Source organism: Vicia villosa, linkage group LG3 (genome assembly GCF_029867415.1).
Source record: "Vicia villosa cultivar HV-30 ecotype Madison, WI linkage group LG3, Vvil1.0, whole genome shotgun sequence".
Lineage (NCBI taxonomy): Eukaryota > Viridiplantae > Streptophyta > Magnoliopsida > Fabales > Fabaceae > Vicia > Vicia villosa.
The window spans coordinates 29,981,065-30,007,910 of record NC_081182.1 but is presented as its reverse complement, the minus strand read 5'-3'; the positions used below and the strand labels follow the sequence as shown (position 1 = coordinate 30,007,910).

The window sequence follows — 26,846 nt, the reverse complement described above, 5'->3', positions numbered from 1 at the left end:
GCCTAAATTCAGCACCAAAACTGCCTACCATGACCTGTTGCAAGACCTTCCCGTGGTTCAATGGCAAAGCTTAGTCTACAAAAACCTTGCTAGACCTAAAGCGCAATTTATCTTGTGGATTGCGTGTAACAATAGACTCCCATGCAAAGAACGTCTTCATCGTTTTGGCCTCCTCGATAGTAACCAATGCACGTTCTGTAGTGAAATAGAAACTCTGAATCACCTAATGTTTGAATGCAGAATCACTCGTGAGATCTGGATGTTTATTCTCTCTTGGATGCAGCTGGTTCATACCCCACTTAGGTGGGATGAGGAAATCAAGTGGGTTATGTTGAAGAGCAAAGGGAAAGGTAGTAAAGCATCAATTCTAAAGTGCGCGTTCACTGAAACAATGTATGAAACCTGGTTGTTCCGAAATAGGTGTTGTTTTGGACGATCTAAGGCGAGTGATAATGGTAGCATAGGACCAAAAATTATTGATCACATTGTTTATAGGAGCTGGCAGAATCATAAACTGAGGCATTATGTTGCTAAGTTAATGATGCCATAGGGAGATCTTGTTTGGCGGGATCTTTTGATCGCCTTGTATTTCACTGTTTTTGGTTTGAAATAAAGTATTTTCATTTCCAAAAAAAAAAAAAAAAAAAATATACTTAAAAGATTACTTATTAATTTTATATTATTTAGAGATTTAATTAGAACACAATAATTTAAAAAATTTATTAATGCGTTCTTTTATTTTAAAATAAAAAATTAATACAAATTTTATTAATATATATTTTATTTTTGAAAATTTTTATTTTAAATTTTGTCTTAGACCTCCAAATTTATGTTAGAATTGAGTAATTGGATGATGAAACTTCAAGTGATGAGCCTATGTTAGAATCAGATTATGATGAGTAATTGGATGATGAAACTTCAAGTGATGAGCCTGCATCAAGGGTGATTTCTCCCACTGAATTTGATACTCTCAATTATTTTAAAAATTTATACAATTATTTTGTAGTCCATTTTTTATTTTTTCTAATAATATTTTTTAATTTGTTTAAATTTTCATGACGAACTAGTGACAATTCTACGGTCCACACCAGTACCCGTGCGGACGCACGGGTATCCCGCTAGTATTATATAACTACAGTTACTAAAGGAATGAATTACTGGCTGATGACTGCATTTTACATTGATGTTGATGGAACAGAATAACTACCATCCATTGTCTCAAATGCTGTCAAGAGCAATATTGGTGCTGCATCACACTTTACTCTGTTTTCCCCCATTATCTCATAAAAAAGAAAATAGATGAAAGAAGGAATAAGATTGCTAAAAACTTAAGAGACATTGAAGAGAGAAAGAATAATCAAATAGAGGTGTGGAAGGTGACAACAGAAAGGGTATAAATTATTGAATTAAGCTAGAGACGGATATTAATTCTATAAAGGAAGAGTCTTGTATTCTTCATTGCAAAAATAATAATCATGTAGTATCACATATAAGCCACTTATATTGTTTACACTTTTGCAACTTTATTGACCATACAAATCATAAACAACAAACAACTCTATGCTTTTATTTACCAACAACAACCAATATAGTATAAAGTATTCAGCAAGTGACCAAACATATGAATTAGTTTATCTTAGGAAAGATCAAAGGAGAATAGGCTTCATCTGACAACTTGAACACAAAGTTGAGCCTTTAGCAAGGAGTTAGCAAGGATTGTCAAAATCTGGCAGATGTGACCATCAGTGGTAATTGATAAGTTGACTAATGAAATTAGGCAGATGTTACAATCAGTAAATGATTGGTTGTCAAAAGTCATGTAACATTTGAAATTATCAACCACTTCTTTAGAAGAAACCGATCCCCTTAAAGCCACATAACACCAGAATTTGAAATTATCACCATTTGTGCTGAAGAAACTAATTCAGATCATATTAGGACGCCTCAAAATGTCCTTTATAGTTATCAGCCATGAACTTCTTCAAAGTAATGTTCTCGCAACTCTGGCTGGGAAGGCAAGTTTGATACACGTTTGAACTGTTACAAATAATGATTTCAAATCAATCTCCTTGCAATGATATGAATTAACTACGGAAAAGATATATTAAAAGTCAAAAGAATCACCTTGTTCTGCTTGTATTTGTCGCGAACCGCTTTCAAGGATGCTGCCCTTCTTGACAAATACAAATTATGTAGAATGATAACACATTCTTCCAAATCATAGGATCCATAACCCACGGATTCATAGAGGGACAAAGTCTGCAATAGATACAAAACATTAAGCACATTGAAATACTACCCTTTTAGACAATCAAATAGATTAATTATAGTCCATAACATCAAATATTTACCCAAGGATGTACTCTAGGCCGGATGATAAATTTGGCAAGAAATATAACAGAGGCAGCCACAACAGAAGGCAAGAATTTTATACACTCATAGTCAAGCAAGCTTAAATCAGCAAGATAGTTGCACAAACATTCAAACTGCAAATTTGAAGTCTGCAATTAAAACCAAAACAAACAATAATTAGTATCACTTTGAAAGCATTTAACATTGTCAACTAGTAATAAAACAACATTTCAACTTACCTTTCGATTCTCAGATGCAATCACAACAAACCTCCTGAAGTGAATCAAATCAAATTGCAAATAAATATAATTAGTATTAGTAACCTCATTCCAACAAGGTTTAGAAATCCAGTTTGAAAAAAGATCCTTACTTTAAAAATGTGGTGACATTAGGGTTTCCCATTTCAAACTTTAGGGACTTGAGTATGTGAGTTTCCATCTCTAAAACCTACATTAACAACAATAAATATGAGAAACAAAGCAACAAAGAACAAAAATATAGAAAATTTGATACAAGAGTAGAGAAATGAGTATGATTATGATATTTACCTCATGCAGTTCATAGGTGTTATCAGTAATTTCACAGAAATCTACCGCTTTTGGTGGAGTGATTTCTTCATACTTTCTGTAGATTTAAAATTGATGAAATTTTAATGCTTAAGCAAACAGACACAACATTGATAATTTAAAATAAATAAATAAAATCAAAAGGAAAAATTGTTGAATCTTACGATGCAATGAGCAAAGCAGAAACACCAAGCAACTGAAGCTTGGATCTATCAACAGATTCAATAGATAGGAATCTGTCAATGTAGGAAACAGCTAGATGAAGGGTTTCTTGAAGAAGCTTGTATTCATCAGCAACTTCAACTAACCAATCAACCAATGTCCCCCTCATGTTTGTAGTAATGCTTCTCTGAACATTATCCATGTAATCAACATCCGGTCTTCTTTTTTCCTGGATCTGAGAAACAAGCAAGGCAAAATTTTAAACACCTAGAAATTGTCAATGAAATCACACAAAGATTTGATTAATTGGAGATTAGATTACCTCCATTGCGCGAAGATAATCAGAGATATCAGATACATAAGGTTCAATAATCGGTTGATTCTCACGTTTGGCATTGCTTTTGTTACAAACTGGGTTATCCATATTGGAAATGGGAAGTAAAGAAAGGATTGATGTTGATTCTGATTTGGTGAGGTTAGGGTTTTCCGTACATTGGGGGTTCTGTATAGACTGGTAATCAGGAAAGTTGAGATCTGGAAATTGTTCCAAAACAACCCTCTGCCTTTTGGGAACAAGAGCAATGGGTGATTCATTGGTGATTGTTCTTTTCTTTGAGCCACCATTCTCCATCTCTCTGGGTATAGTTTACTGTTGCTCTGAAACACAATCTGAAAGAGATGAAAATGAGGGTTTTTGGATGACTAGAATTTGATTGAGCCCTTCTATTTTATATTATTTTATATTCGAAATTTGGCGGAGTTTGGGTTTCGTTTTTTACTCTTTTCGAATATGGCGCGCGCATATTAATTGAAAATAATTAAACCGCAAAAAGTTCAAAAGATTTGGTTTGGCTCTATGCGCGGGCCTAACTCAAATATTTTATTATTTGTTTCTTTTTAAAATATGATGTGTAATTGTGTATGCTTTATTGATTATAATTTTTTTTTTAAGAATCTGACTATAAATTTTTTATTTTGTTTAAAAAATTTATAAATTAGATCTAATTTTTTTTATTAATTACACTTTAATTTATAAATGACTTTTCCCCTTTTGATTCCAAAAAAAGATTTATATCTTTTTTTTTAGGAAATTTTTTTATATTGATTCTAATTTATTATTTTTAGAAAAAGGCATGCTTTGAAAAGAAAAATAAAATTATTTTACATCAATAATATATATTTTAATTTTTCATAAATTAAACTCATACATTCACACGGATTTTAGTATGGTTACACATGCGTTTATACACATTATATAGTTACACGTGCGTTCACACGGTATTAGTGTGTTACCAGTACATTTGCACGAGTACTGATGTGGTACACACAATTTTATTTTCAAGTGTAATAAAGATATAAATAAGAAAAATAAAATTGTTTTACCTAAAAAGTTTATTATTTTTATAAGAAAGACTTATTTGTGTTGAAGTTAATGTAATTGATTTAATTTATAACTAGTAAATTACCCGTGCTGCCGCACGGGTACATTTATTTGATATTATATATATAATTTATTTAAATAATTATAATATTAAATAATAAATATAATTGTATAAAGAATAATGATATTCATGCATTTGCATATGTTAGAATAATTTTGTATGGTGGTTTTATACTCAAATGCATATTGAAAGTAATATTTATAAAAAAAAAATTGCGTGAATTTAACTAATCGTGTCCGTTACAAATTTATTTATTATGATATAGATTTTATTTAAATAAACATGTAGATATTTTATTGAGAAAAATAAAAATTTTGACATTTGAAATAATATTTTTGAAATAATTATGTTAATTCAGTTTATTAATTTATTTATGTTTTTAAAAAATAAAAAAGAAAAGAGAAAATTTAGAGAAAAAATTAAAATGAAAGTGAAAATATTGTAGAGAGAAAAGGAAAATGATAATTTGAAAAAGTAAAAGATTGGGGACATGTGTTGCATTTTGGTTTGTTTGGAAGTTGAATAAAATGGTTGGATTATGAAAAGACAATTTAGTCCTTTTTTGCCTTGTAAATTGTTGAAACAAAAAGGATAATATGGGTAGATTGGTGGACTTCTTTTTTAATAGCTTGATAGTAGAGAAGTATTTATTATTATAAAATTCATAGAACTGGTAAAATGAACTTTATTTCGGTGATCATATATGAATTATAAAAAATAACACATGTATCACATATTACAGTTAAGCCTATTTATTTTTATACTTGAAGAGAAAAACAATTTTTGTTTAGTAAAAATTTCAAAAAGATAAGAAATAACAAATATTTTTTCTCTAGTCTAAGTTAAGTTTTTGTGTTTTTTTTTACACGATCTTGTAAGTTATAACATGCAATTTTAATATATATATATATATATATATATATATATATATATATATATATATATATATATATATATATATATATATATATATATATATATATATATATATATATATATATATATATATATATATATATATATATATATATATATATATATATATATATATATATATATATATATATATATATATATATATATATATATATTGAGAGCATTTTAAAATAAGAGATGAGAGCAATAAATATCAACTATTGAATTCGTCAAGAGAGAAGATTAATACATTAATGTGACTATTAATTTATCTCTCTCGTTAAATTCAATGGCTGATATTTATTCCTCTCATCTCTGATTATAAAATGCTCTCACTTGATATGTTATATATATATATATATATATATATATATATATATATATATATATATATATATATATATATATATATATATATATATATATATATATGATATTTTAAACAATAATTTATAATTTATAATATTTATAGAATTATTTAATATTAATTATATTTTTTCTATAGAAAAAAAATATTGTTGAAGTAATTGATTCAATTAATGACATTTAATTTTTTCGTAAGATGATTAAAATATTCTTCTCCTTATTTCATATCTTATAAAAATGAGAATATTTTTGTAATTTTCCTTCTATTTATATGTTATTTGATTTTAATCTTTTTTCTACCGTAAAATTATCTTCACTATTATAACTTCTCCGCACTATTATCGACCACCAAACCATTTTTTCTACATCCCACTAACTCTATAAAAAATCTTATTCTTTTCGATAGACTATTATTTAATTGATTTATAAAAAAAATAATAAAGTAACAAAATCTTATTCTCGTAACAATTTATTATTTTCTATTAACAATGAATCAACGAGATTAGTCATCAATCTATTTCAATTTAATTAATTAATTAAAATTATATTTAATTTTACATCATTTGTAATAAAAAGTTTTAATAATTAAATCATAACTAAATAAGAAATGAACAACTTTCCATTAGTATAAAAATTAAATAAAGAAAAAATAATATTATAATAATCTTCCATTATTATAAAAATTTAATATTAGAAAAATTAAAATTAAAAAATGAATCTTCCATTATTAGAAAAATTAAAATAATATTATAATAATATTCCATTATTATAAAAATTTAATATTAGAAAAATTAAAAGTAAAAAATGAATATTCCATTATTATAAAATAATACTATAATAATCTTAGATTATTAGAAAAATTAAAATTAAAAAATGAACATGCAATTTTAAGTTATATTTACAAAATATATATATATATATATATATATATATATATATATATATATATATATATATATATATATATATATATATATATATATATATATATATATATATATCATATCATCATACTAAATTATAATCCTACAACTTCTTCCCTCCAAAACTTTCCCCCCAAATTTTCCACCAATTACAGTTAATTAAAATAAAATAATTTTAAAACATAGTCTAAATAAAATAATTAAAAATAGTTATTTCTCTCCACTATCTTGCAATATGAAGAATAAAATAATTAAAAATAGCTATTTCTCTCCACTATCTTGCAATATGAAGGTAATTTAACTACCTTTTTTTTATTTATCACTAATTTAATCATACTAAATTATAAATATTAAGTCAAATAAATAATATTAATAATAATAAAGGAGCAGTAAATTTTAATTTTTTGTGTTTATTTATTTTTTTAATTTAAATTTTGTATGTAAGTGCCCCACGTACAATATAATTAACAAAGATAACTTCTCTTTACTCCACTAACATCAACTTTTTATTAGTCTTACAACGTGATTTTTTTTTCATTTTTTGTGTTTATTTATTTTTTAATTTAAATTCTATATGTAAATGCCCCACGAACAATTAAAACTACCACAAAATCTGCCACCACAAGTAGTGCATTTCAGCATAAACTCCGTGTATATATATGGATACTTTCCATAAAAGCCCTATCTTCAAATTTTACAGGGTTTACAATAGTTTATGAACCAATACATAATATTTGTCGAGAAAAGTGGTGATGCACTGACGGTGTAAAATATTTTTACATTGTCAACCAATCACCACCCATGTATCCAATTAAATCATTTTTTTATTTAAAAAAAAACTTAATTACATGACACATTTATAATTTTCTATTGGATGATAGTGTAAACTTATTTTACACTGTCAGTGCACTCCCTTTTAACTCATATTTGTCATTATTATTTTTTATTAACTTGATTTTTTTCTGTTTTACTCTTCTCCAAATGAATGGCATGGTTATTTAACTATTGTTATGCTTCATTAATGTCTACAGGTTAGTGAATATGAGGAGACAGTTGGACCATATTTCGCAATTGAAGAAAAAATGAGGTCTTGGAATGTATGTTATAGAAATTATAGTAGGCTACACTTGAATAACTACTATTTGTACTAAAATTATCTATAATCTATAGTGAGTAAAATCTCTCTTTTGGTGTAGTTTATTTTTCTTTCTATTTTACCTTTAAATGTATCATGTATGTAATTGGTTATTAGCACGTTCTTTTTTGTTTTAAGATGAATGTTATAGTATTTATTTTTAATTTATTTTATTAGTTTATATTATAATATATTGTGTTATTTTAGTTTTATTGAATTTTGTTAATTCTTGATTATTTTTCCAGAGGTGTAGATTTCAATTGATAATATTGATTTTCTTTTAAGAACTTAATAAATATTTCTCTCTCAACTTCAAATGGAGTAATTATAAGTTGATGTATTTTGTTTGACTTTAAATATGTAAATTTAATTATGTCCGTCTAATTATGTAAATACTTTTTTCTTTTTCAAATGAAAATTTAACATTTATTAATTTTATCTAAGGTTTTCATTAGATAGTCAAATAAAACAATTAATTTACACTTATATTATTATACTGTTATTTCGATTTAATCATTCTTTCACCTTTTCTCTCTTTCTCTTTTCCCCACTATTATCAACACCACAATCTTATTTTATTTTACTCATTTTTCTACATCAACCACTACTTATTGATGTTACTGAAAACACTATTGGCCCTTCAAATAAAATTAATTTAGTTTTTTTTAATTGTATTATTTAATTAATAAATTTTATTAATTTATTATATTACTTAAATTTTAATTCTTTTGTGGTATGTTTCTCTCCCTTATTTAAGTTTTCTTCTCATAATATTCTTTTTTGTTTCCATGATTTGTTTGCTTTTAATTTATCTTTAATTTTGGATTATATTATTTATGTAAACAAAATAAAATGATTTGAAAAATATATATTACTATTACTATATAATTTTCGTGTAAATTACTACACTTTGCAAATTTTATTATATTTTAATTTTAATTTTTTTAAATTATATTAACTGTATATATTATTATATTATGAAAAAAAAATTAAATTTTTAATATTCTTTTTCAAAAAGAAGAACAAAAATATTTAAATATTTTTTAAATATGTGTTTATTAGTAGTAAATCAATAAAATTTATCCGTGCATCGCACGGGTAGACGACTAGTATATATATATATATATATATATTGTAACTTTCCATTATTATAAAAATTTAATAAAGAAAAATAATTTCCTATTAAAAAATGTCATTAATTAAATAAAGAAAAAAATAATAACTTATTATCCATTATCATAAAAATTAAATAAAATAAAAAAATTCCTTTTTAAAAAGGTCATTTAACCCACATTTATATATATTCTAAGTGTGTATAGATCTTGCAAAGTTAAAAGAACAAAACAGGTACACGCAAGATGTTATATGGAATGTCATGACATCAACTCATGACATCGTGCCTGCAGAACTGGAATAAAGATTTAGTTTAATTCTCAACAGATACAGAATAGTCTATGAATATTATGTAATCCAATGTGGCGCAGATTTAAAGGTCAATAGAATCAAGTCAGAATATCAAAGAATCAAATCAGAATATTGAAGATTCAGCAGTTTCTAATTTAGGAGATAAATTAGGAAACTTGTGATTGAAGACCTTTATTTTAGCCGAAGATATCTGCATATTTGTAATAGCCAGGAGAGTTGCGATTTGTAAGCCCAAGTCCAATTGAGAATAGGTTATAAATAGAAACCTTTATAACCTAGTTTAAGTGACGAATGTAAGCAAACCTTGTATTGGAAAGATGTAGTCATTAGGGTTTGTATAGGTAGACCACCCAGGTTGTGGGATGACTGCTATGTCCTTCTCGAAACCTATAGGTAAGAGAAGTTATTGTTTTCACTCGAAACCTGTAGATAAGAGTCGAGTATTGCGTTCTTGATTGAAGTTGTGAAGCAAGATCAAGTTAGTGTTTATTGTTAATTGTTTAAATAGCTGTTGCAAGGTTGTAACAGTTAGGTATCACTAGGGAGTAAGCAGATGTTCTCTTGTCTTAGATGGAGTTTTAAGATAAAGGTTGCATTGGGTAGTGACTAGGTAAACCAGAGATTGTTTATCTGTAAACCAGAGGTTGTTTACATAAAATAGTACTACTGATAGTGAAATCTTCTTCCTGGCTTGGTATTCCCCATAGTAGGTAGTTAAACCGAACCGGGTTAACAATTCATTGTATTATTTATCTTCTGCATTGTATTGTCTGTTCAGTCTTGGATGTTGTAACATCGCGTATAACATCAGGTTCAAGTTTGATAGCTGTTCCTTTAATAGAACCAATAAATATTACAACCTGGTTATGTTGACTGAACATACATAATCCCAGTACTCATGGACTCCTTATTAGGTGTAATTAAAATTGGGGATCTTTCTGTTCTGCCTTTACCAAGCTAATAACATATTAGATGTCTTGACATCGTGAGTGACATCCTGAGTCTGTCTTACCAGAATTTCAGTATTTGTGTACTGTTTGATAGTTTTCTACTCATTTTCAGGTATTGAGGCGTATTTGGAGCATGAGCAATAATATGTCAAAGAAACGGCTTCAAACGCGCAATTTTGAGCAACTTATCAACGAATAAGACTCAAAATTAAAGAATAATAAATTATCAATTTGATTGATATTTATTCATTGTTAGATAGGAAATTGAATAAGTTTTCTAACGCTTCGAACCGGGAACAAATCGGAATTACGGTTCTCAAGTTATGACCGAAATAGTGTAGAATTTTCTGCTATTTCTATTGGTGTAGTTCGCCCGGCGAATCTGGCAGGACAGAAATACGTTAAAAGGGGTAAAAATCACATTTTTAGGTTATGTTTTAGGTATTTTTGGTCCCAATCCATCAAACCTCCATTTTTTGGTAGAGAGAGCTTGAAAACAACACGAGGTTAGGCATTTGGATGATCAGAGGTGGATTGCTCATCGATTGGAGCTGACAACCCGTGAGATATTTGGTTTATCTCTTCTCCTCTTTGTGTGTTTCCTTTGTATTGGGTTTGTATGTATATTTACTCTAAATCTATGTATATTTGTCACCCTATTGTTGTATAAAGTTTGCTTTACAAATTTTTGTCGGTGTTTCCTTTATCTTTTTGCTTAAATGCTTTGGGTCTGTGTTGTTGTAGAAATAGACATCACAAGTCTTGATTAGGGGGGGTATATATTAACTTTAGATTATAGATATAGGATTGAGGTTAAAATCCACATAATATCGGAGTTTAACGCCTCTGTGTTGTTCTACCGGTTGAGACATCATCGAAAGAGCAATATGGTTAAACTCCCGTCGGTGTTGCAGAATTGGACATTGATGTGAAAGGTATGTGGTGATTTTGATGAGTATTTTAAGTTGAGTGCAATGGAGTGATTGATTTAAGTTTGTGAGAAGTGAGTGTATTTACATGCCTGATAACAGGGGCGGTTCTATAGCCCAGCGAGCCCGGGCACGTGCCCGGGCTCAACCCCTAATTTGTTTGTATTTCTCCCAATTTAATAGTCTATTTTTAAACGAAACCAGGGACAAAATTAGTAAAAATAAGAGTGTGAAAATTAAAACAAACAAATACCCAATAGTTCAGGTAGACCCAACCCAATTAATTATTTCTTGCCATACAATAAAAATTACAAGAAAAACTAATCATGGTACCGTCACTGTAGACATGTTGTCTCTTCTCTCTTTGACTGTTCGTATTTTCTCTCCCCTTCTCCGTCGCTTTCAAGCTAGCATAGCAGGACAGGTAATGGTACTTGTACTTCTCTTAAATTTTCTTTTTATTATAACAATATATTATTATTATATTATATATATTATATTATATAGGTTAATTCTTATAGTTAGTAACTTAGTACCTGTACCACAATTGCAATTTGCAATATAGGTTATAGGTTCAATTTCATTTTTATATGGTTAATACTGTACTACAATTGCTATATAAATTATTTTACTTGACATACTATAGTTTATATATTGTAGTTTTTATTTAGATTCTAATATTATATTGTAGTTTTTATTTTAACAAATACTACAATAATTAAATAAAATAACTTTGTTGCTACAATTTATTTATTTTATTTTAATATTCGGACTCGTCAATTTGTGCGTTAAAAATTTTTTATTTAATTTTTTTAATTAAATTATTAAATTTCAAAGATGATGAGGTTTTTTGTTCTTAGAACAAGTATGGAGAAAGTGAATGTTAAGCACCCTAAAGCCGAAGTAGAAGAAACACTCCCTAATGTGGCCAATGAGTTTAATCCAAATGAGATTGTGCGTGATCAGGATGTAGGAAACAAATTCATGAGTATGCTCCGGATATTCCAGACCAAGTGAGGAGGGCATATATATTGAAGGGTCCAACACAACCAAATTTAGCAAGATTTCGTCGTACTCAATTTGGGAAGTCTTCAAGAGCATTTTGTAAAGCATAGTATAAGAATTATACATGGATTGAATATAGTGAGTCGAAGAATGCAACTTATTATTTCTATTGTTTTCCCTTTAAGCCGCTCGGGAGGGCCGAACATTAAAGTGAATGCAATATCACTAAGAAATCTCCACTTTATGACTTGTGGCATAAGATAGTAAAGAAATTATCGCAAGGTCATCTAATACTAAAATAACTTCTATTGATATATTTTTGTAATCAAGCCTCGCTTTGAAAAAGGCAGCATCCTAATTTTAGATGCATTTCCTAATCTAGAAGAGTTAATGCAAAGATATTGTAAATATTTGGTGGTACATTTTATGACTATTTATATATTGTCACATATAACATGCAGTTAAATTTTTTGCCCAGGCTACATAAAATTCCTGGCTCCGCCACTGCCTGATAAGTTATTTCTTTCCAAAGAATGTATTCTTTTTATGTTCATATTTACTTTTCCATTTTTATGCTTTAACCGTTCTAAACCAAACTCATAAATGTGGAAACTGTTGAACGACAGTTTAATTCACTAGTCCTTGTGGAGACGATAATTTCTGGGATAAATATTTCCAAAACTTTTATTGCTTGCCACTTTACCGCTTCAATAAAATGGTGTCGTTACCGGGGATTTGTGTTTTTATTGAATTGCATTGCGATAGTTTCTAATATTTTGAGTTTTGTATATATCGCATATATTGTATATTATAACTTGTCTATATTTGTGTACATGTTTACTATACTTGCACATGTTTTCTATACTTGTGAATAGGGGTGGGAATAGGCCAGGCCGGCCTACAGGGGCCTACGGCCCAGCCGACATAGGCCTAGGCCAGGCCAAGCCTATTTAATAAAGAGACCAGGCTTAGGCTTTTTTAAAAGCCTATTTTATTAAATAGGCCAGGCTTAGGCTATTAAAAAAGCCTATGAAGCCTTATAGGCCGGCCTATATTTTCATATATATTAGAGATATGTTAAATAAATTGATTCATGTATGCATATATATTAGAAAAAACTGAATAGCCTACCCTATATATATATATATATATATATATATATATATATATATATATATATATATATATATATATATATATATATATATATATAACAAATGCTGAATAGGTTCACTTATATATGTATATATAGGCCGACCTACAAGACTTCTTAAGTTATATAGATTAATTAAAAACTTTAATGAGATACAGGCTTTTTAAATAGGCTTTCAGGCCAGGCCAGACTTTTAAAAAGGCCAGGCCAGGCCACAAAACCAAGCCTATGATAGGCCTTAGGCCAGGCTTAGGCCTTTAAAGTTTATCGTAGGCCAGGCCCAGGCCTTCTAAAGCCTAGCCTAGCCTAGCCTATTTCCACCCCTACTTGTGAATTTGTTATATCATTGTTGGTTTCCTTTCACGTTTGCTTGTGTATGGTTAGGAATAGTTGGACGGAAGTAACTTGGAGAAACGTTCTTAAATAACAGACGTCGAGCTTACGACGTTAAACAAGCATGTCTATATTTTTAGTTTTTGTTTAGTTTAGGTAGTGTGATGAAATTGTCTAAACAAATTTAGATCGGACCAATTCTTAAACTTCAAATCTTCACTTTTAAATTTGTTTAGACAATTTCATTCGGTCTCTTAATTTGTTTATAGTAATACTTTGAGTCTGTTTGATAAAAATAGCGGTTGACTGATAAGCTACCTGATAGCTTATAGCTTATGACAGATGACTGATGACTGATGGCTTATAGCTTATAGCGGATGGTTGAGATTGATAGCTTATAAGCTAATTGAAGTGTTTGGTAAAATTAACTTATAAATGTAAAATGACATACAAGATATTTAATATATAAATATTTTATTTTAAATTAAAATAAATTATAAAGGTTAAAATAATAAGGATAAAAAAGAAGAAAAAATAATAAGCTATAAGACATTAGCTAAAACGCTATTTGAAATAGCGTCTGGAAAATAAGCTATAATCTAGTAAAATAAGCTATAAGCTTGTGATGAAAAGACCGTTACCAAACAAGTCTAAATTATCACACGAGCTTATAAGACATAAGACATAAGCTATAAGCTCGAAAACATGTCTTATCAAACAGAGTATGTTTGTCAATAAGCTCGTTTTGAGTAACTTATGGAATTGGAGGTGATTTTCCAAGTTTAATCGTTTCAACTTGCGAGTGTATGATAATGATTTTGTTAAAGTTTTGTACACATTCAAGGTATGTGTTTATCACTTTCTTGACTTTAGCATATTCATGATACTTAGGCTTTTTACAATTTTTATGCCATTCATTCTTTCGTATACTTGTTCGTTTGTGAATTACTTTAGTTCCTACCTTTTTTGTGATGTAGCTTTCAATTGTTCACATATGCTGGAGACCAACATTCTTGTTCTAACTAGATTTTATTATGCTTAATCTTTTGTTTGTGTTGACTATATGAAAGCATGAAAATAATCAAGGCATTTTTGTTTCATTTTAAGCACAACTACCTAACCAAATTGTCATTTCATCTTGTGAGTGTGTGATCATTCATAACCCCTTTGAGCCTTTTGTAATTGTCTATATTATTTGAATTTGATGCTTGTCAATAAGTATTTAGTTCACTTTTTATATGGATTTTGATAGTTAATTTTTTCTTGAACCTTCAACGTTGTGTTGTTGTATGAATTTTTACCTTGCCTTAGAAAGTAGGGAGTATTCACATAATGAAACAGTTGAACTCAAGTTGGAGAGTAAAATGATTATGCACTTGTGGTTGATTGCTATGAGGTTGAAAGAGAAAAGAAAAAGTAAAAGAAAAAAAAGGAAAATGCTTTAATAAAGAAAAACAAAAAATAGTTCGAATAATTGTGCGAATAAGTATGTGCTTTGGTGTGAAATTTGGGATTCAGAAGAGGTTTGATTGGAATTTGGTGTTTGAATCTTTGGTGAATTGATCACTCCCTTAGGTTTGGGCAAATTTTTGTTTTGATTAGCCTTAGGAATTATCCCTTGTTTGTTGACCAGTTCACATTACAACCTTGAAAAGTCCTTGTGATTCTTGCCTTTGTGTTTTCAACATGATTTTTGGATGACTGTATAATTTAGTCTTTTGTTTACAAGATTGTTGGATGAGTGAAAATTCCCTTTTTTGTGTTTTTCATCTACCGATAATTGTATGCTAGGTGTGATTCATGTGTGAACTAGTGTTGTTTTAGAATTTTTAGTATATTCTTTGTATTTAGCATTTGTGTCATATTTATGTTATTGTCGTAGTTTAGTGGTAAGTATTTACTTTGTGTGTACCATTTTTTATTTGAACCATACATTTGTTTCTGTTTTTTAAAACCACTCGTTGTGTAATTGCTTGGATGTCGCTTTTGTTTATTTGAGTTGATTACTTCTTGTTTAGGGACAAACAAGTTTAAGTTAGGCGAGAGTTTGATAAGTGCGTTTTTGTTGTTACTTTGGTTTATAGTATTGGTGCACTTATCTACTATTTTAACTCAACTTGTACGCGTTTTAGTGTACTTTACATAAATATGTATACATTTGTATTTAATCGAGTTTTAGTGTATTTATGTACCGTTTGATAGTTTTATATTCATTTTGTAGGTATTAAGACGTATTTGGAGCATGAGCAATAAAATGTCGAAGACACGACTTCTAACGCGCGATTTTGAGCAACTCATCCACAAATAAGGCTCAAAATCAAAGAATAAGAAATCATAAATTTGATTGATATTTATTCATTGTTAGATAGAAAATTGAATAAGCTTTCCAACGCTTCAAACCGGGCATAAATCAGAGTTATGGTTCTCAAGTTATGGCCAAAATATTGCATAATTTTTTGTTGTTCCTATTGGAGTAGTTCTCCCGACGAATCCAGGCTCCCCCAACGAATTTGGTAGGACATAAATACATTAAAAGGGGTAAAAAAAATCACATTTTTAGGTTATGTTTTGGGTATTTTTGGTTCCAATCCATCAAACCTTAAATTTTTGGTAGAGAGAGCTTGAAAACAACATGGGGTTGTGCATTTGGATGATTAAAGGTGGATTGCTCATCAATCGGAGCTGACAACCCGTGAGATATTTGGTTTATCTCTTCTCCTCTTTGTATGTTTCCTTTGTGTTGGGTTTGTATGTATATTTACTCTAAATATATGTATATTTGTTACTCTATTGTTGTATAAATTTTGCTTTACAAATCTTTGTCGATGTTTCCTTGATCTTTTTGCTTAAATACTTTGGATTTGTGTTGTAATAGAAATAGACATCACAAGTCTTGATTAGGGAGATATCTGTTAGATTTTGATTCTAGAGATAGGATTGGGGTTAACATCCACATAATATCGAAGTTTAATGCCTCTGTGTTGTTCGACCGGTTGAGACATCATCGAAAGAGAAATATGGTTGAACTCTCGTCGGTGTTGCAGAAATGGACATTGATGTGAGAGGAACGTGGTGATTTTGACGAGTATTGTAAGTTGAGTGCAATGGAGTGATAAGTTTAAGTTTGTGAGGAGTGAGTGTATTTACATGCTTGATAAGTTATTTCTTTCCAAAAAATGTATTCTTTTTATGTTCATATATACTTTTCCATTTTTATGCTTTAACTGTTCTAAGCCAAACTCATAACCGTGGAAACTGTTGAACGGAAGTTCAATGCACTAGTACCTATGGAGACGATAATTTTTCGGATAAATATTTCCAAAACTTTTGTTGCTTGCCGCTTTACTGCTTAAACAACAATGTAGTTAATTTCTCAAAATCTTTCTCCTTTGAATCTTTCTTTGCTACTATAAAGGGGAATGGTAACTTGATCACATATTTCGCCTCCTTCTTATTTTTTTCTTCAAGTGGCTTAACCGGTAGTGCAACCTCTTCAGGCTTTTTTCTGATTTTCTCTCACTTCCAGATCTACCTCTATGACAAAGTTGTCATCTGTTTCCTATTCTTCTTCATATACTTACACTTTCTGACTTCTTGTTGTGACAACAATAACATTCTCTTCATTTTTTGGATTTGTCACAGTTGAGCTCGGAACAGTATCTTGTGCATGCAGAGATAGATGCTGTGTTATCTGACCCACTTGAACTTAAAGATTTTTGATTGAAGGTTCCTGTGGTTGCTTCTCGTCTCTTCTTGAAACTAAGAACAGTGTGCAACCATTTTCTCTATAGCTACTTCCATTTCTGTCTTTTGTGGAACTTGTTATTATTATTTCCAGGAGAAGTTTGGATGATTCTTCCACCCCGGATTATAGGTGTTCGAATACAATTAGTTTTACTTTAAGAACTTGATCTCTTCAATTTGTTGTGGAGTTGCAAAGCAGTACACAGTTTGGTGAGGTCCATTACAAATCCTACAACTGATAGTCTGAGCAGGTTGAACTTGAGCTACCTGTTGTGAACCTATATTCATAGCCTTCAATTTCTGTTCAATTTCTGCAGCTATTGTATCTTTTACACAAATTTTATTGGTTTCTAACTTCACATCAATAACTCCCTCAGGTTTCCTAGTACACATGTCATACAACTCCAAATTCTCATTTGCAAATATCGCTTCAATGATCTTCTTAATACTAGTGGATGTTGAGAAATTAGTCGAGCCACCGACTGCTATATCGATCAACTACTTTGTATGAGTTGGGCACACCACGAGGATCCTTTTGAATATTTTGTAGGCATCTCCTAAAGACTCACTCTCCTTCTTTTTGAAGTTCAGGATTTCATACCTCTTTCTTAAAAATACCAATGATGGAAAATACTCATTCAAGAAATCCTTTTCCATCTCTTCCCATGATGTAATACTGCCCGCCGGGAGACAATATAACCATTCTTTTTCCTTTTCAGCTAATGTAAAAGGGATCCTTCTTGCTTCTTCAGCATGACTGTCATACCCCAAAATTTGCCCATCTCATTTTACTTCCCAAGCTCATACCAAGACTCAAGATTCAAAGACACATTCTCCTAAACAATGGCTCAATAAACTAGGGTTTTGATTCTTCTGAAGAAACTTAATAAATCAAGATCCCCAATGCATTTCATATGGCTTATGATGTTTCAAACTATCTCCATGACAAAATCCAGGCTTCAATTCTAAGGATTGACCAGTCAATTGCTCAGAAAGTCAACAGTCGACTAGTTTGACCTAAAAGTCAACTATGGTCAAAGTACAGTCAAAACTCCTTATTTTTTTGTCAACAACCTAATTTTGAAGTATCATTCATCATTTGATCAAGGATTGATCATGATTCATCAAGAAAAGTTCAGAAATCAACAAAATCCAAAGTTTCTAAATTAGGGTTTCATAGAAGAAAGTCAACTGAACTTTGACCAGCCATAACTCTTACATGGAACATCAGAAATTTCCCATCCAAATCTCATTTTGAAGGAAATTTAATTATCTACAATTTTGTCTCTCACATGCCAAGGCTAAAAATTCTTCATTTGAGAGATATGAGCCAAAACATTACAGGTCCTCCAAAAAGTCAACAAAAACACCTTTTGGGTCAAAGCTCATAACCTAAGCATGGAATATTTAATTGAGATGAAACCAAAAGCATCATTTAGAGGACACTCCAAGCTTTCTAAAAAGCTCAAAAACACTTCCATACAATAACAATTGAGAGAGTTATGGATGGTGCGAGTTGGACTAATTTTGAGAAATGCATGGAACTCAAATGGACAAAATTCATACTTTTGAATATTGGGCTTGGACTTTTGGCTCTCCCACGTGATTCTAAGCTTGCAAGAGGCCCATGAGCCAATATTTATTCGTTTTGTGAATTTTATTTTAATTATTTTTATTTTTATTCATTTAAAGTCATTTTAATTCAAATAAAAACATAATTGAATAAAAGGATATTCTTTGAATTACTCTTGTTTATTTATTCAGATCCAAATCACAATCACAAGCAAAGGAACACGTGAAGGAAAAATATTGGAAAATAGAATGGGATCTTGAATTAGAAAGATTTTATATGATTTTTCAAATCAAATTTTTTCCACACAATCCAATTGTTTCTTTCCAAGTTCATCTAACCCTAATCTCACCCTTATATATTGCTCTTAATACTCAGCCTTAAGGGGGACGAAAATTGGACAAGGAGGACTAGGGTTTCCAAGTGCAAAGTTACACCTAAAGTTCACAATTTTCAAAAACTTGATTCGCAGACCTCTTCAAAGTCTACTAATCATCCAGCCTGGTTCTGCAGGTAAGGGAAGGTAAGAAGCATTCCTGGTACAGTTCCATGCTCGTCCTATGCTGCACATGCACATTCATATTTCTCAAAACATGTTTATAATCGTTTTCAATCTTATTGTCTATTTCGATTAGAAATAACGTTGCTAACATGTTCATGTGATGTATTAGAAGCAATTTGATCATTCATTTGCAGCTTTTGGTGGCCGGAACGACAATCACCATTATTAGGGCACCAAGCTTGAAAGCTTTCGTATCCCATGCTCCAAGAAGATTCAGATCAAAGAAACCTCATATTTGAATTCAAAACGTGATTTTATGGAGATATGGTCGGTTGGGATTGTTGTTTCATCGTGTTTTTGCAGGTTATGAAAGTTCCCAGGAAAAGCTGTGAAATCCGCAAGTTATTCTGTGAGAAAAATCACAATAGAATCCGCAGGTGCATGGGAGGAAGATGATGAATAGTAATTCCCCCCACGCGTGGCTTCTTTTCATTCGTCGTTCAACTACCAGGCTCTCTCTCTTCTCCTGGTTGGCCAGTCAAATGCCTCGTGGGGCCCAGCGTTGGACTTTGGTTGAATTACCATTACCCAAGTATTTTTGTACATATTATTTTTTGTTTGATTGTTGTCAGTTGTAACTCGGTGAACTGACTTTAAAATGTCACGGTTAAGCATGAGTCGCCACTGACTTTTATTTTGTCCAATTTTAGGAAAGGTAAAAAGTACAGAAAAAGACCTTAAAAAGAAAACGGGCTCGGGGGGTAAGTTATGAAAAGGGAAGGTGTAAGCACCCTTTTCATCCGTAGTTATCTACGGGCTATTAGTTTGCTTATCTCATGTTTGTTTTCGTTTGTTTGGAAAGAGCTTTTTAAATAAAAAAGGGCTTTAGCTTAAAAGCGTAGCCTTTGTTTTTGAAAGGAGTGTGAAAATAGCTTTGTATTTGAGCAAGAAATCTAAGAGCACTACCCTAATAGTTGGTCTTTTTCTATGCTTTTTAAAGTTCCTAGGACTATCCATACTATGTAGAAGTAGGTAGTCCTTGTTTATATTGGACGTGTTCGGGACAATCGAAGGGTCATCGGAGGTCGTTGAAGGCAACAGGTAGAGGTACCTTTAGCAAGTTCGAAGGGACTATCGTCACTTTTTCGTAGGCAACAATCGACGGTTTTATATTGAGGGACTTTTGCTAATGGGTACCTCTACATTTCGAGGGACACGACCTTATATTCGAAGGCAACCAAAAGGGGCGTACCCTAGAGGTGAGTGAGTGCGAGTGTGTTATTTCGGATATTTTAATCTTTTTTTAATCTTTGTGTTAGCGATCTAACAGTTGATTTTAAATCTTGCCATACAATCCTAAGCATGCATCTAAACAGATATATCAACAGTTCATAGGAGTGCAGAAACGTAAATCTACGCTATTACAACTTCAGGGTTAGGGGAGTAAAAATTACCAAACGGGGATGAAAAAAAATATTACAAACCCAAAAAATAAAAGCGACCATAATATGTACAAACATGAACAATCTTGTGAATGTCCATGAAATAGTTCAAATGCCCCAAGATAAGTACCTCAACATAAACACAAAAAATGTTAGTAAAATAATGATGCATAAAATGACATACAAATAATAGAAAAAATATGAACAAATATTGACTAAAAATTAATAAAAGAAGTTTAGAAATAAGCAAATTAATCTCTAACAGACAATTAGAATTAAATAATATATTTTGGCATTTTTATTATGAGAAATTAAAGTAATATATTTTTTGTGTTTTTAATAAAAGTTAATTCTAATTCTAAACATATGTTTTTTTATTTTTTTTATTGTTAGTTTCTTTTTTTTGTATTTTATATATTATAAGAAAGAAACTAATTACTATAACATTTTTCTAAGCAATGACAAAGCAAACTTCTAAGACTATTTACAATGGAGGTGTTGAATTTTTTTTTTCAATAGTTGAATTGGTACAATGGTGTGTTGAATCATATGTTGAAAGTGATGTGGATTATTTAGTGTTGAAAACATTCAACATGTTGAATGAGAAATTAGTGGGGGCCACATAATATTTTTGGTAAATTATTATTGGTTGTTGTGAGTGTTTATATTTTTATTTCATGATAATTATTTAATGTCATTTATTTTATAGTAAATAAATTTTTTATTTATTTTTATTTTCACCAAAATTCATCATTTTTTTTTGTCTATAAATAGAGACTTGGTTCATTTGATTTGGACACACCAAAAAATTCCACTTTTTTCTCTCTAATTTTTCTATTTGACCTTCAACAAACTCTTGTTTGTAGCTCTAAACATACTTGGAGTGAAATGGATCACAAAAATAACCCTTCTAACACCCAAAATTCTACTAATTATCCTTTCAACTACCAAAATCCCAACAATTATATACTTCAAAATCAATCTTCCAACCAACAAGGTCCCCAAAATATACCAAATTATGGATTTCCTCCAAATTTCATAATGTCGTCATCTAATCCAAATTATCGTCCATATTATGGATCAATGATGTCATATTCATCTCAAGCACCCCCTGGTTATTCTTTGACTCCAATGGGAAATGAAAATGTCCCAAATGTTGGAGTTGATGAATTTCTTGAATTTTTACACAAATGGCTCTTCGTGCCACTCCAAATGCAGAGGATTCAACTCCTGTACGCCGGAAAAGCCCCAAATGGACCACTGATCAAAATTTGGTTCTAATTAGAGGGAGGATATACACATCGTGTCAAGAGAAAATATCTCAATAGAGATCATGCAGCGGCAAACCAAAGACTAATTGACGATTACTTTGCAGACCAACCTACATATGACGATGCAATGTTTCGTCGGCGATTCCGGATGCGGAAACATGTGTTCCTTTGGATCGTTGAGGACCTATCTAGCACTGACAACTACTTTACCCAAAGAGTTGACGCAACTAATAAATAAGGTATATCTCCATTAGCAAAATGTACCACGGCCATGCGAATGTTAGGATATGGTGTGGCAGCCGATGCGGTCGATGAATACATCAAAATAGGAGGTACTACAGCATTGGAGTGCTTGCGTAGATTTTGTAAAGGAATCATACAGTTGTATGAGCCAGTGTATCTCAGAGCCCCAACTCAAGATGACCTGCAAAGAATACTGCATGTTTGTGAAATGCGGGGGTTCCCGGGGATGATTGGGAGTATTGATTGCATGCACTGGGAATGGAAAAATTGTCCTACAGCATGGGAAGGTCTATTTACTCGGGGAGATAAGGGAACCACTACTGTTATTCTTGAAGCAGTTTCAACTTATGATCTATGGATTTGGCATGCCTTTTTTGGATGTCCGGGCACATTGAACGATATAAATGTTCTAGACCGTTCACCCGTGTTCGATGATGTTGAACAGGGAAATACTCCAAGAGTGAACTTTTTTGTGAATCAACGTCCATATAATATGGCATACTATCTAGCTGACGGTATCTACCCTTCTTATCCGACTTTCGTCAAATCAATTAGACTTCCTCAAAGTGAACCAGATAAGTTATTTGCAGAATATCAGGAGGGATGTCAGAAGGACATCGAACGTGCATTTGGGGTGTTACAGGCTCGATTTAAAATCATTCGCGAACCAACCCGTTTGTGGGACATAACCAATTTGGCTCTTATCATGAGGTCATGTATCATATTAAATAATATGATTGTTGAGGATGAACGAGATACATATGCTCAACATTGGACAAATTATGATCAATCTGAGGCAAGTGAGTCTAGTACACCGGAGTCATTCTCGACCGAGGTGCTACCTGCATTTGCGAATCATGTGCGTGTTAGATCTGTGATGCGTGATTCAAATGTACATCACGAATTGCAAGCAGATCTAGTCAAACACATATGGGCAAAGTTCGGAATGTTTCATGATTAAATAAATTGTTTGTGAACTGAGTCTATTGTACTAATTAAATTATGTGTTTCATTTTAGGTGTGTTGTGTGTTTAGTGTATTGTATTGGATTTTTAGTTTTTTATAATTTTATTTGTTTTAATAATGCTTATCCCTATTTCTCTTATTTATTACTTGCAAGGAAAAAATTTAAGAATATAAAATTAGAAAAAAAATTAAATAAGCTATTAAATTAGAAAAAATTAAAATAAATTATTTAAATCTTAATTATTTTAATTTAATTTCAATTGATAATAATATTAATATATAATTAATTTTAATATATAATCATAAAACAAAAATATAAAAGAAAATAAGAATATGAAATAAAAGTAGTGGGGTAGGGTGTTGAATTTTATTAAACAAAACTATTGCAGTGAGTAAAAGTTGAATGTGTGTTAGAATTATTAGGTGGAAGAGAGAGAAGATGATGTGGAGTATAAAAAGTGAAAAAGTAGGGTGTTGAATTTGGAAACCATTGTAAATAGTCTAAGCATACAGAGACGGTGAATCTCTACCATTTCCATTTTATTTTACAACCAACAGCCCAGCCAATGGAGCTTAGACACGTGGCCCAAATTAAGGAAAAAAAATAAGAAAACATAATATACTAGATGTACACGAAACCTAGATTTATTGTTCACTTCTTTTTTCTCAAATCACTCTATCCCCTTCTTCTCTTACAGTAGGCAATAAAAAAACCATAGTCAATTATAGATTCAAAATTTCAAACAAATAGATACTTAAAATCAATACATAAAAGCAGACTGAAGAAATTACTCACGGTGGCTGAGTCTCAACGGATCCGCGAGGCCGACAGGGATGCTAATTTTATGACGAGTGGTGGCCGGACGGCGTGGGCCGCAAGTGGTTGAAAGAGTGGAGGAGCTCCGTCGAGGCTGGCCTGCGTGGGGGGTGCTGCGTCGGAAGCGAGTGGTGGCTTTGACGGCTCGCGGTGGTCGCGGTTTGGTTGAGGACGGAAGCCGACCGTGTGCGTTGTCGTCAACGGCGGCAGTGGTGGATAGGGGTGTTCAAAATCAAACCGGCCTAATAGAAAACCGCAAAACCGAACCAAACCGAAACCGTAAAAAACCGCATTTGGTTCGGATGTGTTTGGGCCATTTTTTAACAAACCGCGCGATTGGTTCGGTTTGCGGTTTGAATTTTACAAACCAAACCAAACCGAGCCAAACCGCATTATGTTACAACCTCGAACTTCACTTAACCTATATCCAACCCAAACTCAAACATATTATGCCTTAACTTTATGATTTCAAATGGTTTTCTCTTCCCCACACTTAAGGTTTCACTTTAAGTCTTCTCAAATCTCTCCTAGCGGTATTGCACATTCTTCTCATCTTCTTTTCCAAGTACATATCACCTCTTCTTTTCTATACTTTCATCTCTTAAGTTCTTTCTTTTTTATATTATTATTTTTATTCTACTATTCTCTCTTCCAATTACGTTGTTCTCTCTTCCAATTACGTTTTTAATGTTTCTCTTCTTATATAATCTCTCCTCTCTTCTACTCTTTCTTTTTCATCTTCTTTAATCTTTAATCTTTTTTTCTATTTCAATATAATGTTTTTGATATTGTTTTATGCTACTATTTTATGTTTTTTATTCCACTTTTATCTAATCTTATTTTTGTATATCAAATGGAGAGTTGTTATCCAAATATGATGAATTTCGTTGTTAATTGATAACGCATAAATGACTAAATATAAAATTATGTTGTCATTTATATGTATATGTATGACTCAATAAATTTTCGTAAAAAAACCGAACCAACCAAACCAATCCAAACCGCATTGGTTTGGTTTGGTTCGATTTTATTTCTAAAAGCCAACCGTGATTTTTTTTGGTTTATAACCACCGGTTTAGTCCGGTTCGGGGGAACAGCTCTGGCATCAAGTGGGTCAAGCCCCCTCCCGATCGCAGTTGCGGGGGATCGAACCGTGGTTCTCCCTGCCAAGTCCAGCGCCAATCACCACTGGACCAACTAACGATTGGTATCCCCATTGGAATATAATTGGTCCCTTTTTTATACAAATTGGGTTAACACAAATGGTAGGAAGATAAATGTGATAAAAATATTTAACTTAGAAATCAATTGCATTCACTCACTTCTAAAAATACTATTCTAAACATGGAAAATAAATAAATGAATAACTTACTTTTTTATACTTTTGTGATTTTGATTAATTTGTGATAAAAGTGCATAAATCATAAAATAGTTTTTTTTAAAAGATAAAATAAATAAATAAATAAATAAATAAAAACGAAAATTAAAAGGAAAAATATTCTTTTGTGATTTTTTGAAATAAAAATAAAGGTAAAGTTAGAAAAAAAGGGAAAATGTCAAAATTGGGATTTGAACTCAGGACCTTATACTTGCAAATGTTACTTCCCTACTAATTGTGCTATATTATTTGTTAAAAAAAAAACAATTGAAAGTGTATGAAGCATCAGCCAGCATTTTGCTATTTATTAAAATATAAGCAATTTAAGAGTAAACTACTATATTTTAAAATAGACTTTAAATCGAGTATTTATAAAATTTAAGATGTAAATGTAAATGAACCCGAGATTTTATAAAATTCAATTTTTTGAAATAGTTTTAAATTTTTGAAAAGTGTGGGCAAATTTTGGGGTATGACATCAGTGAAGAAGTCAATGGCTTGGTGGAGGAACAATGCGTAAAAGGTTTTAAGCGCGAGGACAGGAGTTTGATCCCTGGCTCTTGCGTTAATTTTGTGGTATTTTCTTTGTTTTACCTTACCTACGGATCTGGTACACCCAACGCGTGTGCACGCTCCATGCACCCTCACGCCTTTGCCATTAGATCTCCACAACAATGCTATCCAACGGCCCGAGCACATGATGCTCATGGTGTTCCTTCAGGACTCCACCATACCAGATTCCAACGCCCAAATTTTTAATTTTTTTTAATTTTATTATTATTTGTTTATTTTGTTTTATTTTCATTTATATAAATTTTTCTTTTAAGCCAATATAGTTTTGTTAACATGGTTTTTTTTTGGGTTTTTAAAACCTTTTTGTTTTTTATAAAATTATCATTATTTTTAATTAATTTAAATTAGATTAAATACTTAGATAATTAATTCAATAATTTAGTAATTAATTTTAGGTAATTGATTTAATAAATTAGTAATAGGTTTTAGGTTAATAATTAAATAAATTAATTTAGGATTAGTTAATTAATTTAATAATTAGGTTAATTTAATTAGATTTAGGTTTATTTAATCAATTGACTTTTTCTTATAACAACAGTTAGGCTTAGTAATTAGTTCCCCTATAAAAAACTCCCATTAGGTTTTTAGCCATTAACCTTCAAGGTTTAGGTTTGCCTTTGTAATTAAACATTAAATTTCTTCAAACTCGTATTCTCTTCTCATCTCATATTCTATGATTGTCGT

At 30.7% G+C, this 26,846-nt stretch overlaps 2 protein-coding genes across 2 annotated transcripts; one reads left to right on the top strand and one right to left on the bottom strand.

Moving 5' to 3' along the window:
- Nucleotides 1-1,610: 1,610 nt before the first annotated feature.
- On the bottom strand, nucleotides 1,611-3,771 carry LOC131655297 (putative cyclin-A3-1). The gene is made up of 8 exons (XM_058925188.1): nucleotides 3,403-3,771; nucleotides 3,083-3,315; nucleotides 2,901-2,976; nucleotides 2,723-2,799; nucleotides 2,592-2,625; nucleotides 2,352-2,501; nucleotides 2,125-2,259; nucleotides 1,611-2,037 (listed from the first exon to the last, which is right to left on the bottom strand). Exons 1-8 carry the CDS (start codon nucleotides 3,709-3,711, stop codon nucleotides 1,966-1,968), a joined length of 1,086 nt encoding a protein of 361 aa, XP_058781171.1. The 5' UTR covers nucleotides 3,712-3,771; the 3' UTR covers nucleotides 1,611-1,965.
- Nucleotides 3,772-22,456: 18,685 nt separating this feature from the next.
- On the top strand, nucleotides 22,457-23,389 carry LOC131657799 (uncharacterized). The gene has a single exon (XM_058927158.1). The coding sequence runs from the start codon at nucleotides 22,457-22,459 to the stop codon at nucleotides 23,387-23,389; it is 933 nt and encodes a 310-aa protein (XP_058783141.1).
- The last annotated feature ends 3,457 nt before the right edge of the window (nucleotides 23,390-26,846 follow it).